Below are 12,935 nucleotides of genomic sequence, written 5' to 3' on the forward strand. Positions count from 1 at the left end.
CCTGGCTTCTCACACATCCATCGGTGTACCCGACACTCTTCTCTCCGTGCCTTGTTCTGTCGCTCCCTCGTCTCCTTCGAGAAGAAGAAGAAGGAGGAACACGGGTATACCACCTAGTCGCTGTTTTTCAACCGGGTTCTCTCCGGAATGAGGGAATTATTTTGAGGATTTGGGTGTTTCGATGCCATAGGGAATTTTGGGAAATTTGGTGGCGTAGGGAAGTTGAGGATTTGAGAATTTTGAGGGTCCCAGTGGTGATGCTTGGGAAGTTTTGAGATCTGTACTTTGGAAGCGTGGGGAATTCGGAGATTTGAGAATTTTGAGCGCCCCAGTGGTGATGCTTGGGAGATTCTCAACTCTGCACTTTGGAAGCGTAGGGAATTCGGGGATTTGAGAATTTTGAGCGCCCCAGTGGTGATGCTTGAGAGGGAGACGTAGAAAATTTGAGGATTTTGAGCGCTCCAATGGCGATATTTGGGAGCTTTGTACTTTGGAAGCGTAGAGAAGTTGAGGATTTGAAGATTTTGAGCGCCCCAGTGACGATATTTGGGAGATTCTGAGGTTTTACTTTGGAAGCGTAGGGAATTCGGAAATTTGAAAATTTAGAGCGCCCCAATGGTAATACTTTGGAGATTCTGAGCTTTATAATTTGAAGCATAGAGAACTCGGAGCACCCCAGAGACAATATTTGGAAGATTCTATGCTCTGTACTTTGGAAGTACAGAGAATTCGGAAATTTTTAAATTTCATGCGCCCCGTTCACGACGCTTAAAAAACCCTAATCTCTATATTTCAAAGGCACGAGAAACTTCCAACGCTCCAACGTCCATTCTCCCAAAACTCAACCCATTAAAAATTCCGCAAATTAAGGAAATTCAAAGCTTCCCATCTCTCGCGAAAAATACCGAAACTAGAACCATCTAATCACCCGTATATCCACCAATTACCACATAATTCTCAGAATCGACTCAGCCATCCTATCAAATTGAACCACTCTAAAATGCGATCACGATAATCCTCTACCGATCTTTCCTCGAATATTCAAGCATTTTAATCGCGCGTTTGATCGTCACGTTGCAGATATACCGGCGCAAGTGCCGCCGTTAACACCTGGGACCAACAAGAAGATGACCGAGGCCCTGGAGGCATCTTTCGCCTCCTGGGAGAAGGAACGAGTCCGCCTCAACATAACCAAAGGTGAGTCTCGTCACCTTCTTCTTTTTCTTTTTCAACCACTCGTATTCCAGCCTCGTGAAAACACTTGGTTCTCTCTTTACCCATCTCCTCTCCCTCCTTATTCACGTTTCTCAACGACTGCTAATTACAGGATCATTGCAACGATACACCGCGATCTGATTCCGCGAGCTTTGATCTTCTCCACCGTCCCGCGTTTTATACGATTCCTTTTTACCCACGCCGGGGAAAAAAATAAATTATTCGTAACGATAGATTCGAATAACTTTTTGTCACGATCGTTTTAACGTATACATTCACTTGATAGATTCTGCATTCGTTTCCTGCTACAAGCGTTACCTCTCGCGTGTTCTTATTCGATTCTTACTTCACCCTTTCGCTGCGGCACGTTCTAGGCAGAATCTTTGGTTCCGGCGTTTTGAAGTATTTCAGAAATTTGCAAATTCGAAATTCATCGTTATCCAATTTCTTTCGTTGAATTAAGGTGGAAGTGCACAGAGGGCAAAAATGAAGGATTAAATAAGTGTGAGGGAATTTTCAAGGCGCCGACAGAAGTGGAAGGGTTAAAATTCGAAGAATTTCATTTTTTCGAGGATTCTGTATCATTCCGAGTGTGATAAAGATCGACCTGAGGAGTGGAGTATCTTTATTAATTTGTTTCAGTCGAAGAACTTGCTAGGGTTATATAAATTCATACGGGAAGTAGGCTGCGCGGAGAATCTTTCATTTTTCAATGTTTCTTGCGACGTCTAACGCAAGCCGACATGTGGGAACGTTTTTTGGCGTATTTAAAGATCGAAGGTCTCAGGATTGATCTCGTTAAGAAGTGATTAGAGGCGCCTTGAGCGTGCGTACGGTATCGTTAGCGCATAAAAGCGTGAGCTATGTCTCGGACGTTGATTGCTGCTGGATATATTTATCGATCCTGATTAAGATATCCATGGAAAGCGCGCGTTTACTTGAGAATCGAGAGTCAGAAGCGTTTGCTCGCTGGGCTAGATTAATCTAGCTGACTATCTAAGCCTTTTTTGCCACGATTTGCGGCATTCACGTTTTTCCACCTAAGTAATAGCCTTGTCTGTATAATCGACGTGCAACATCCATTTGCTCGGTCTATCTTTCGCTCCGTTGAAATTAATCGTTCTGATTAAAAACTTATCACTTCCAAGGAAAATTCCGTATGAGTGGAATTTAAGCCGTGTCCAAAAGAATTTACATTCCGACGTTTCGCCAGCATTGCAGCTAGGTTCGTCAGGGTCTGGAGACGTACTGATATATGATATCAAATAATTCCCAAAACTCTCAAAGAAAATTCCATTTATTCTTGGAACTTGACGATCGAAAAATTCAGCAATCCCTGAAAATTGACTGCGGAATGCTGTTTTACTGCAAGGTCAGCGGTGACGTCAAGATTGATAAAAGCGTTTAATTTAAATAAATGGTAATACTGGTGAAATTTTCAGCTAGTGCATCGTATAACAGGATATTTAAATAATTTTATTTCTTACCGTTGACGTATTGTTTACGCATATTGCATATTTTGGCGCCGTGGATAAGTGGCATATTGTAGAATTGAATCGGTGATCGACGTGTTGATATTGAAAATTGATGGAATAAAAATTCTTTCGAGTGCTCTGATGTATTATGGAGGAGGCTTGAATATCTCCGAAAAATTGTGCACGAAAAATGTGTAGCGGCGGCAGTAGGGAACGAGAGCTTCTCGTGTGGTTGCACAAGGTGTCACGGTCGACCGCGAGCGGGAGAAATTGTCGAAAAATCGGGGCTGGCTCGCGAGCGTTCCGCGTGCGCCAGCTTCGTGAACAGGGGAGAGACAACAGCTCTCTCTCTTACTCTCTCTTTTCTCTCTTTCTCTCTTCTGCCCCCTCCACGCCTCTCTTCTCCGCAGAGTGGATGCGTGCGTGCGTGCGTGCGTGCGTGGAGACGCGAGTATATACGCGATGTGATGTGATGTGCGACGAGGCGGCGATGTGCAGGAATTGTGAATGTGATGTTGATGGTTCTGATGGGGAGCCGATGCCACACATCCGGTATGCGCATTCAGAGCCACGCGGGTGTGACGTTGCTTCCGGTCTACATGCCCCGGGTTCGTACCCTCCGGCCAGATCACCTACAGTCTGACCTCCGTGAACCTAACGAGCAACCTCACGCCGTTCCACTTTCAACTCAACACAGAGCCAATCACCATCATTTTCTCCTCTTTTCCCTTCCTCCTCTCCTTCTTTCCAAGGAACTCTATTTCACACTAGTCATCAATATCCTAAAAAATTTCTCAAATTCCCTCGATCTTAGGGTAGAAACCACCCACAGAATTAGTCTAAGAAAATGGAAACCTACTTTCGAAAAAAACTTGCACTAATAGTATTTATATTTTATTAATTCTAGATTTTCTTTCCAAGGAACTCTATTTCACACTAGTCATCAATATCCTAAAAAATTTCTCAAATTCCCTCGATCTTAGGGTAGAAACCACCCACAGAATTAGTCTAAGAAAATGGAAACCTACTTTCGAAAAAAACTTGCACTAATAGTATTTATATTTTATTAATTCTAGATTTTCTCTCTTTCCTCCTCTCCTTCTTTCCAAAGAACCCTATTTAGTCCTAGTTACCGTATCCTAAAAAATTTCTCAAATTTCCTCGATCTTAGGGTAGAAACCACCCACAGAATTAGCCTAAGAAAATGGAAACCTACTTTCGAAAAAAACTTGCACTAATAGTATTTATATTTTATTAATTCTAGATTTTCTTTCCAAGGAACTCTATTTCACACTAGTCATCAATATCCTAAAAAATTTCTCAAATTCCCTCGATCCTAGGGCAGAAGCCACCCACAGAATTAGCCTAAGAAAATGGAAACCTACTTTTCCAAAAAGAAAATTGCATTGATAATACATTTTATGGAATTTAGATTGACCGTATTGTGTGAATTGTACGAAAAAGCCGAGGCTGTAGAAGTTATTTCTGAAAACGAGCCGGCCTCGTTGATCGTGGAGGTTTATCTAAATGGTTCAGAGCGAGGACGATACATTTTCTGAGCATTGGTAGCGCGCGTGCTACAACCGTCGACGTGGAGGAGCACCTGCTGGACGGGGACACGGCGTGCATTCGCGATTGCATTGCAGGACGTCAGAACCCTCTCTGACGCATTCGTTATTATGATTTATTCAGAATCTGCCTTTCTTATGAATAATAAGCGCCGCCAAGGATGTAGTAGCCCCTTTGTCGAATCGAGACGCGGCTCGTCACGTACACGTTCAACCACGCATCGACACACTGTCGGAATCTTGCTATCGTCCTTAAATCTATCTGATTATCGTGTCAATTACACACCAGAATTAATGATCGTGTATAAAGAGAGAAAGCCGAAAAAGATATTGATGATACTTTTCCCTACGTATTTCCTTCTTTTTTTTCCTCTCTGTTTCGGCGTAATTTTCTTTCGACTGCGAATCGGCAACCCTTTCTCTTTAACCCTTTACCGTGCGACCATGTGTCGTAGTTGAGATGTGACAAGAGAAGAATTCTGTTTCTAATCAATTTGTCAATTTAAATGAACAATAAATTGCACGTGATATGTTGACATTTGTTGATTTAAAGAGCGCTTAAAAGTTTGCGAGATAAGGGATTTAAAGGATATTTTTCGTTTTCTGATACATTACCAACCGAACGATTTTTTCTAAGATTAATTAGTCCATTCTTAGATTAAAAATTCCATTCTTTTCTAAAAGGAAATCTTCGAATCCCTCGGAATAATTCTCCCGCGCAATTTAACACTAAACGTACCACGCCCGGTTTTAAAATTTGATTTCAAACCGTTCATCTGTTTCCTCCCGTTCTTGTTAAAAATAAAAATCTAAATGTGTCATTTTTTTTTATTATTATCTAAAGACGATTTTCTACGTTGTTTCCTGTATTCAGTTGACAGTCACATATCCTTTCATTTGACCGCCCACGGTAAGAATAGGTATACATAAAGTGTCGGTACGTTTAGTGTTAAATACCCCAAAAAACAATCTCTCTCCGACGCAAAAGCAGCAGCCGAAACTCACGTCGATCTCGCGTGACACGTTTCGAAGTAACGCGAATTCGCCGGATCGAGGCAGCTAGATATACGATCGAGGCGTCAGATAAAAATGTCTCGTCAGATGGCTAATTAAAATCTTCACGATGACTCGTGCTGCCGCGATCATCTCGCGCCGCGTTTCTCTTCGATCGAACAGGGAGAGACTGTGCGTAAGAGAGCGAAAGAAAAGAAGAACTGTAAAAGAGAGAGAGAGAGAGAGAGAAAAAGGTAGAAAGAAAGAAATTGGCGGTCCACCTGTCCAAGAGAGCGAGGTGTTTTCAGGGGGGGAGAATTTATCACTGGAGGGCAGGTACATCGTATCGTAGGTAAACTGTAGAACGTTTTCGTTCCTAAACCAACCGAACGAAACGAAATCACAGTCGGTATTTCTCGATTATTGTTGCGGAGAGAGGTTTCGCGCGTGGCACCTGCGCCGCGATTATCTCTGTTTGAAGATCTTGCGGACGTTTAATTGCCTCTATCGGCGTTTTTCGACGCCCTGGAACGTCCGCGCGTATACTTTCCTCTCTCTGTGTCTTTGTTCGATGACAAAAGGACACTTCCCTTTTGTCGGAAGTTTCTTTTTTTTTTAGGATGAAGTGGGGAATTTTTCATTTTGTGCTTGAATTAAGCGTGGTTCCAAATTGAGAGCTGGATTTTTATAGTAGCGAAGGTTTTCAATCTCTGTGCATTAATTAATGCATGTCAAAGCATTTTTCGAGAAAAGTTGGAAACTTTCGAGAAGTATTTTATTTTCTAAAAGTAAGAAATTGAAGTAAATTGTTATTTATCTTAGTGTAAAGTTAATAGGAAATTCATAAGAGAGTTGGTATGTTAATTTTTTTCATTGAAATCAGGAAAAAGAATGGAGAATTGCAGAGATGGTTGGTTAAGAATAGAAATTGCAGGAAAGTGCAACAAATGTTGGCTGGATCTTCGATTATTCGACTGGTTGTGTTTGCAGTCCATCAGCGTCGAGGAACCTTATCCCCCGTTCCTTCGAACCTCGATGGGAAATGAAAGGGGGCATAACAGCGTGGCGGTGTCTGGGCAAAGAAGAGCAGGAAGAAGCGTCGGCCGGGGTCCTTGGATGGCCATATCGAAATCGTGGAGACCGATCCCGCGATCTACGTCGCGCGTCTCTACGTGACTCGCGAGAGTAAGGCGGTTTTTATGAATGGAAGAGCCCCGGTGATGCTTCGTGGAAACGATGAAACGACGGGATCAGCGCGACGCTATGTGTCGCCCGTCACTTCTCTCTCTCTACCTTGTCTTCTTTCTGTCTTCTCTCTCTTTTTCTCTTCCCTCCCCTGTGCACTTTATCTTCTTCCTGGCTTCTCTCTCCTGTCTTGTTCTCTCCTCTTCTCTCCCTTTTACACTTTGTCTTCTCTCTCATGCCTTATTCCCCCTTTTTCTCTTCTCTCTTCTCCTCTTCTCTCCATTTCCCACTTTGTCTTCTCTCTCGTGTCTCATTCCCTCCTCCTTTTCCTGCCTTATTCTCTTCTCTCTCTTGTCTCATTCTCTCTTTACCTCTTCTCTTCTCTCCGCCTTCCCTCTTCGTCTCTCTTCACTCACTGTATTTTCTCTCTTCCCTCTCATGTCTCTCTCCCTCTTTCCGTCTCTCTTCTCTCTCTCTCCCCGTCTCCGTTTCTCTCCCAATATACGTCGGAGGAGATCTCCTTGGAGGTTCGAAGCGGCGACAATACATAAATAGAGGGAAGGTGAGAGAGAGCAAAGAGAGAAGGTGGAGGCGCGCGACACAACCACGAGGAAACGTCTAACGGCACGGCACGATCAAAGCGGCCGCCGATATTTGAGGATCGCGCCGATGTTTGCCGAACTTATTCCTTGTCAGCACTGTTAACAGACGAGAGCGCTTCTCTCCGTCTAGCTTCAACGGCTGTGCCGCTCCTTTTCTACCTCTTTAGCCAGCTTATGCCTCGTTTTTTTCTCATTACTCCGTTTATGTCGCTCTTTTAACCACTTTTTCTCAGATTTTCATGGGCTTTCTTAGGTCCTCGACGACGAAGTGCAGTTTATACGTTCATTTTTTGACAGTGGAGGTTCATTTAGGTTTGTAAATTGAAAAAACAGCGTGACGATTCATTTTTATCGTTCCTTTTCTAACTACATTAATCGAAATTTCGTAGCTCTGCCTTTGAATCTCTTTTAAAATTAAGATTCACGAGTGTTCAGCTCAACATTCTTATTTTCCCGATTTTTCTGAGTTCTAAAAAGCTTCGAATTTTTATCCATCTCTGATTCCCTCCCGAAACAAAAATCTACGAGCGGTACAATTCATAATTTTTCCATTACATATTCTACAATTTTAAAACCAAAGATCTCCACCTTCCAAAAAAAGCTCTTCAATTCTGAAAAACAGACCCTCAGAAGAATGACCAAAAATCCAAAAAATTCACTCTACAACCAATTTCGAATCCACCAAATCTTCCATCCCCCGCTCAAATCAAAGATCACAGAATAAAGTCTAAGATTACAAAATTATGAAGAGTAAAATCGAAAAATTCCTCTCACAAAAATGGCAATTTTTCTCCCTGAAGAAAAATTCCATTTTACCTTGCACATTGTCCAAGGTAATCCGCAGAATTTTCACGTAAATCGATAAAGTGGTGGTTCGTAGGGAGTCCTATAGAAGCGAGCGTGTCGTGGCTATTACGGAGCGTGGCGGTATCGCTTGTGCCGAGAGTGGACGAGCGCTCATTCGCTGGTACAGCTTTTAATCAACCGCACCGCAATAGGCTAATCTAGGCAATTAGTTTCCTACGACGTAATCAGCCGGCAGATAAGGTGAAACAGCGGGTGGGAGTTAAAAGTCCTGTATTACATTAGATTACTTCTCCGTGCATTATCATCGCCCGGAGAGAGGAATATGCAGATCGCGACGCCGCCGGTTAGAGATTATCAGCGAAACGAGAAAACATCCAACCAGCCTGTAGCCACTGTTCAATTTCCCTTTGGAGAACGCATTAACCCTGCGTCGAGAACAAACTACTATTCAATTTTTTTATTCTCTTATAGATCGTTCGCTGATTATTCTCTCCATTTTTACCTCTTCTCTTCACTTATCGTTTTTCCTGGTTTCTCCGCTACTGTGCAGAAATTGATAAATTTTCCCGAGTAAAGAGAACATTTACACAAACTTTGAATTACACGGTGAAGTAATATTTTTCTATATTCTCAAATGAAAAATTCCAAGTATCTCTTAAATTTATTATTTTAGAAAAATTAAAAATCACTAGAAAAATTCACAATCACCGTTTTTCGCCAATTTTCCAAAAAAATTATTAATTACACGGTGAAGTAATATTTTTCTATACTCTCAAATGAAAAATTCCAAGTATCTCTTAAATTTATTATTCTAGAAAAATTCACAATCACCGTTTTTTCGCCAATTTTCCAAAAAAATTATTAATTACACGGTGAAGTAATATTTTTCTATACTCTCAAATGAAAAATTCCAAGTATCTCTTAAATTTATTATTCTAGAAAAATTCACAATCACCGTTTTTTCGCCAATTTTCCAAAAAAATTATTAATTGCACGGTGAAGTAATATCTTTCAGTACTCTGAAATGAAAAATTCCAAAAATCTCTTAAATTTATTATTCTAGAAAAATTCACAATCACCGTTTTTTCGCCAATTTTCCAAAAAAATTATTAATTGGACGGTGAAATAATACTTTTCAATGCTCTCAAATACAAAATTCCAAAAATCTCTCAGACTTATTAATCTAGAAAAATTTTCATCCACGCAATCATCGTTCCTCCGCCAATTTCCCTAAAAAGAATCTTCCGAGAAACCTCACGCATACCTACTCAGGTATAATTCCTCCGGATTGAAGCGACGTTTGAAAATCTAGAGGGAAAAAGAGAGAACTGTTGTTTGGATTGAGTCAACGCGAGGCAAAGTGAGCAGTGAAAGTGTTTAAGAATTCCGAAATGGTCGAGAGTAAAAATTTCGTTGGCCTTTTTTCTCTCTCCCTCTCTTCTGCCCCGTTCGACGTTGTATAGTTCGACGAATTCTTTTCGCGGTGTCGTTTAGGGAATGGTGAGAGAGAGAAAGAGAGAGAGAGGAAGGAAGGGGCTCAACGCGTCAAAAAGGGGAGGACGGTTCGTCGTAATTTCTGTTTGCATTATGAGCCGAACTGTACTTTTACGCGGGAAGATACCGCGAAACAATGCAAGACACGCGTGCAAATATGGGCGCGCACCTCAAATGGGACATTCCAATGTTTCTCGGTATTGCTCCTACCAAAGATGGCCGGGCAACCACGAGCAACGATCATGTCGTCAACCTGAAAAGACTCTGTCGCGCTCTTTGTAATCTCTTCGTTTCGTACCTTGCGATGTAATTTCGAAAAGTTCTTCCTACGTTTCGTCGTCTCACTTTTGCTGCCGATTGCTTTTTCACCTTTGCGAAAGTTCGAGTCGAAGGGAATCGCTCAGAGTTCTGTAATTGAAATGAGAAATTTTGCTTTGAAGTAGTATTTTTGTAAGTATTATCGAAATATCGTGTTTGAAATGGACAAAAGTTTATTTACCTCAATTTTGATGGATTTTAAAACGTAATTAAATTTTGAGATTTTTAGTGTACCATTTAATTATACTACTATACTATTCGATGAGATCAAAATGAAAAATATTCCTCAATTTTTTTGTTAACATTAATACTATTCTATGCATTTTTTAATTTTATCGATTGACCTTTGCATTTCCGATGAATACTGCCATTTTTTTTTGACTAGATAAAATATCCGCTTCAGACTATATTGCTTCTTACACAGTGCAAAACAATTGGCTTCGAAATACGAAAAAAATTAGAAAATCAAAAACGGAGTGTATTTAAAATCGAAGCTAATTTTCCAAAAAATAGTGGACCAAATTAAAGATTCCATTTTACTAAATAAAATATCCGCTTCAGACTATATTGCTTCTTACTCGACGCAAAACACTTGCCTTCGAAATCCCCCAAAAAATTAGAAAATCAAAAAAGAATGTATTCAACGAAGCTAATTTTCCAAAAAATAGTGGACCAAATTAAAGATTCCATTTTACTAAATAAAATATCCGCTTCAGACTATATTGCTTCTTACTCGACGCAAAACACTTGCCTTCGAAATCCCCCAAAAAATTAGAAAATCAAAAAAGAATGTATTCAACGAAGCTAATTTTCCAAAAAATAGTGGACCAAATTAAAGATTCCATTTTACTAAATAAAATATCCGCTTCAGACTATATTGCTTCTTACTCGACGCAAAACACTTGCCTTCGAAATCCCCCAAAAAATTAGAAAATCAAAAAAGAATGTATTCAACGAAGCTAATTTTCCAAAAAATAGTGGACCAAATTAAAGATTCCATTTTACTAAATAAAATATCCGCTTCAGACTATATTGCTTCTTACTCGACGCAAAACACTTGCCTTCGAAATCCCCCAAAAAATTAGAAAATCAAAAAAGAATGTATTCAACGAAGCTAATTTTCCAAAAAATAGTGGACCAAATTAAAGATTCCATTTTACTAAATAAAATATCCGCTTCAGACTATATTGCTTCTTACTCGACGCAAAACACTTGCCTTCGAAATCCCCCAAAAAATTAGAAAATCAAAAAAGAATGTATTCAACGAAGCTAATTTTCCAAAAAATAGTGGACCAAATTAAAGATTCCATTTTACTAAATAAAATATCCGCTTCAGACTATATTGCTTCTTACTCGACGCAAAACACTTGCCTTCGAAATCCCCCAAAAAATTAGAAAATCAAAAAAGAATGTATTCAACGAAGCTAATTTTCCAAAAAATAGTGGACCAAATTAAAAATTCCATTTTACTAAATAAAATATTCGCTTCAGACTATATTTCCTCTTACTCGACGCAAAACGCTTGTCTTCGAAATCCCCCAAAAAATTAGAAAATCAAAAAAGAATGTATCCAACGAAGCTAATTTTCCAAAAAATAGTGGACCAAATTAAAAATTCCATTTTACTAAATAAAATATCTGCTTCAGACTATATTGCTTCTTACTCGACGCAAAACACTTGCCTTCGAAATCCCCCAAAAATTAGAAAATCAAAAACGGAGTGTATTTAAAATCGAAGCTAATTTTCCAAAAAATAGTGGACCAAATTAAAAATTCCGTTTTACTAAATAAAATATTCGCTTCAGACTATATTTCCTCTTACTCGACGCAAAACGCTTGCCTTCGAAATCCCCCAAAAATTAGAAAATCAAAAACGGAGTGTATTTAAAATCGAAGCTAATTTTCCAAAAAATAGTGGACCAAATTAAAAATTCCATTTTACTAAATAAAATATCCGCTTCAGACTATATTGCTTCTTACTCGACGCAAAACACTTGCCTTCGAAATCCCCCAAAAAATTAGAAAATCAAAAAAGAATGTATCCAAAATCGAAGCTAATTTTCCAAAAGAAAGTGCACCAAATTAAAAAGTAAAAGATACTATTATATTTAAATTACTTATCGGTACTTCAGATACGTATCCGAAGCGAAGTTCGAAAAATCCAGCAGCAGAATATATTATGCCTAATTTTCAATGTTCTACGCAATTCAACTCCTGAATTGTTATTACGTGATAACTAGCGTATTTATCTGATCGTATTCCATTGATGCAACAAAATGTACCCGGTCGCGGCGCTTTTACGATCGAGCCTCGAGACAGTGATGACCATTTTATCGCGGTTCGAACAGGCGATTAAGTGGGGGAAAAAGAATCGAGACGGCGAAACACGGTAATACCGGCTAGGGCATTAGAATAGATACCGATCGCTTCCTGCTCGAAAGCATCGGGAGCGTCATTAGTCACCCGGTTCGATTTGAATAATCGTCGCTGGACAGTTACTTTTTAACTCGAGGCGATTCAGCGTTGAGCACACGGATTTATCGCGAACAAGCCTCAATGAGTAATCGACCGATCAATTATTCCTCTGGTTATCGAAAGATAGAAAGAAAGAAACGCAGATTTCTGCCGAGATCGAAATCTCTTCTGAAATCTGTACTCGATAAGGGGAATCACCTGAGTGTGACTAAAGTTCAAAATAACTCGAAATCGTCACCTGTCGATTTTTTCTGAAATTTCGTTCAGTATTGATACGGAAAGTATTCTTTCGTAAATTTAGATCTAGAAGTATTCTTTTCTAGCTCTGACCTAGATCGAAATTCTCATCTAATCTCTTTTGAAATCTATAGATAAGAATTTCCGGAGTGTGATGGAAATTTGGAATAATTTCCAAATCGTTGGGCGTCGATTTTTCGTAAAATTTGATTAGTTTCGATATAAAAAGTATTCTTCCAACGCTGCAAAACTTTCTTTAATTTTGCAACCTGACCTAGATCAAAAGTTTCATCCTAATCTCTCCTGAAATCCATCGATAAGAGTCACCAGAGTGCAATTAAAATTTGGAATAATTCCCCAATCATTCATGGTCGATTTTTCGTAAAATTTCACATATTTAGTTCATCATTGGTATGAAAGATACTTTTGTCAACGTCGAAGAGTAGAATTTTCAAAAATTTTGCAATCTGGTACCATTTCCTCAGTAATTCCATCACGCTCTCCTGTTTCTTTTTTAAATAACGCAGCGTTGAAAGGAGATAGATAGAGACAGGAGGCGCAGAATGA

At 39.6% G+C, this 12,935-nt stretch overlaps 1 protein-coding gene across 1 annotated transcript in view; it reads left to right on the plus strand.

Annotated features, from left to right (window-relative positions):
- LOC108573541 (ETS-like protein pointed) overlaps positions 1 to 12,935 on the plus strand; it is a 177,638-nt gene that overhangs the window by 125,702 nt on the left and 39,001 nt on the right. The window contains 1 exon segment of the mRNA XM_017936007.1: positions 1,081 to 1,197. Within this exon segment, the coding sequence (XP_017791496.1) occupies positions 1,081 to 1,197 (117 nt within the window).

This window comes from Habropoda laboriosa, unplaced genomic scaffold, assembly GCF_001263275.1.
Source record: "Habropoda laboriosa isolate 0110345459 unplaced genomic scaffold, ASM126327v1 scaffold20, whole genome shotgun sequence".
In the NCBI taxonomy this organism is placed as follows: Eukaryota; Metazoa; Arthropoda; class Insecta; order Hymenoptera; family Apidae; genus Habropoda; species Habropoda laboriosa.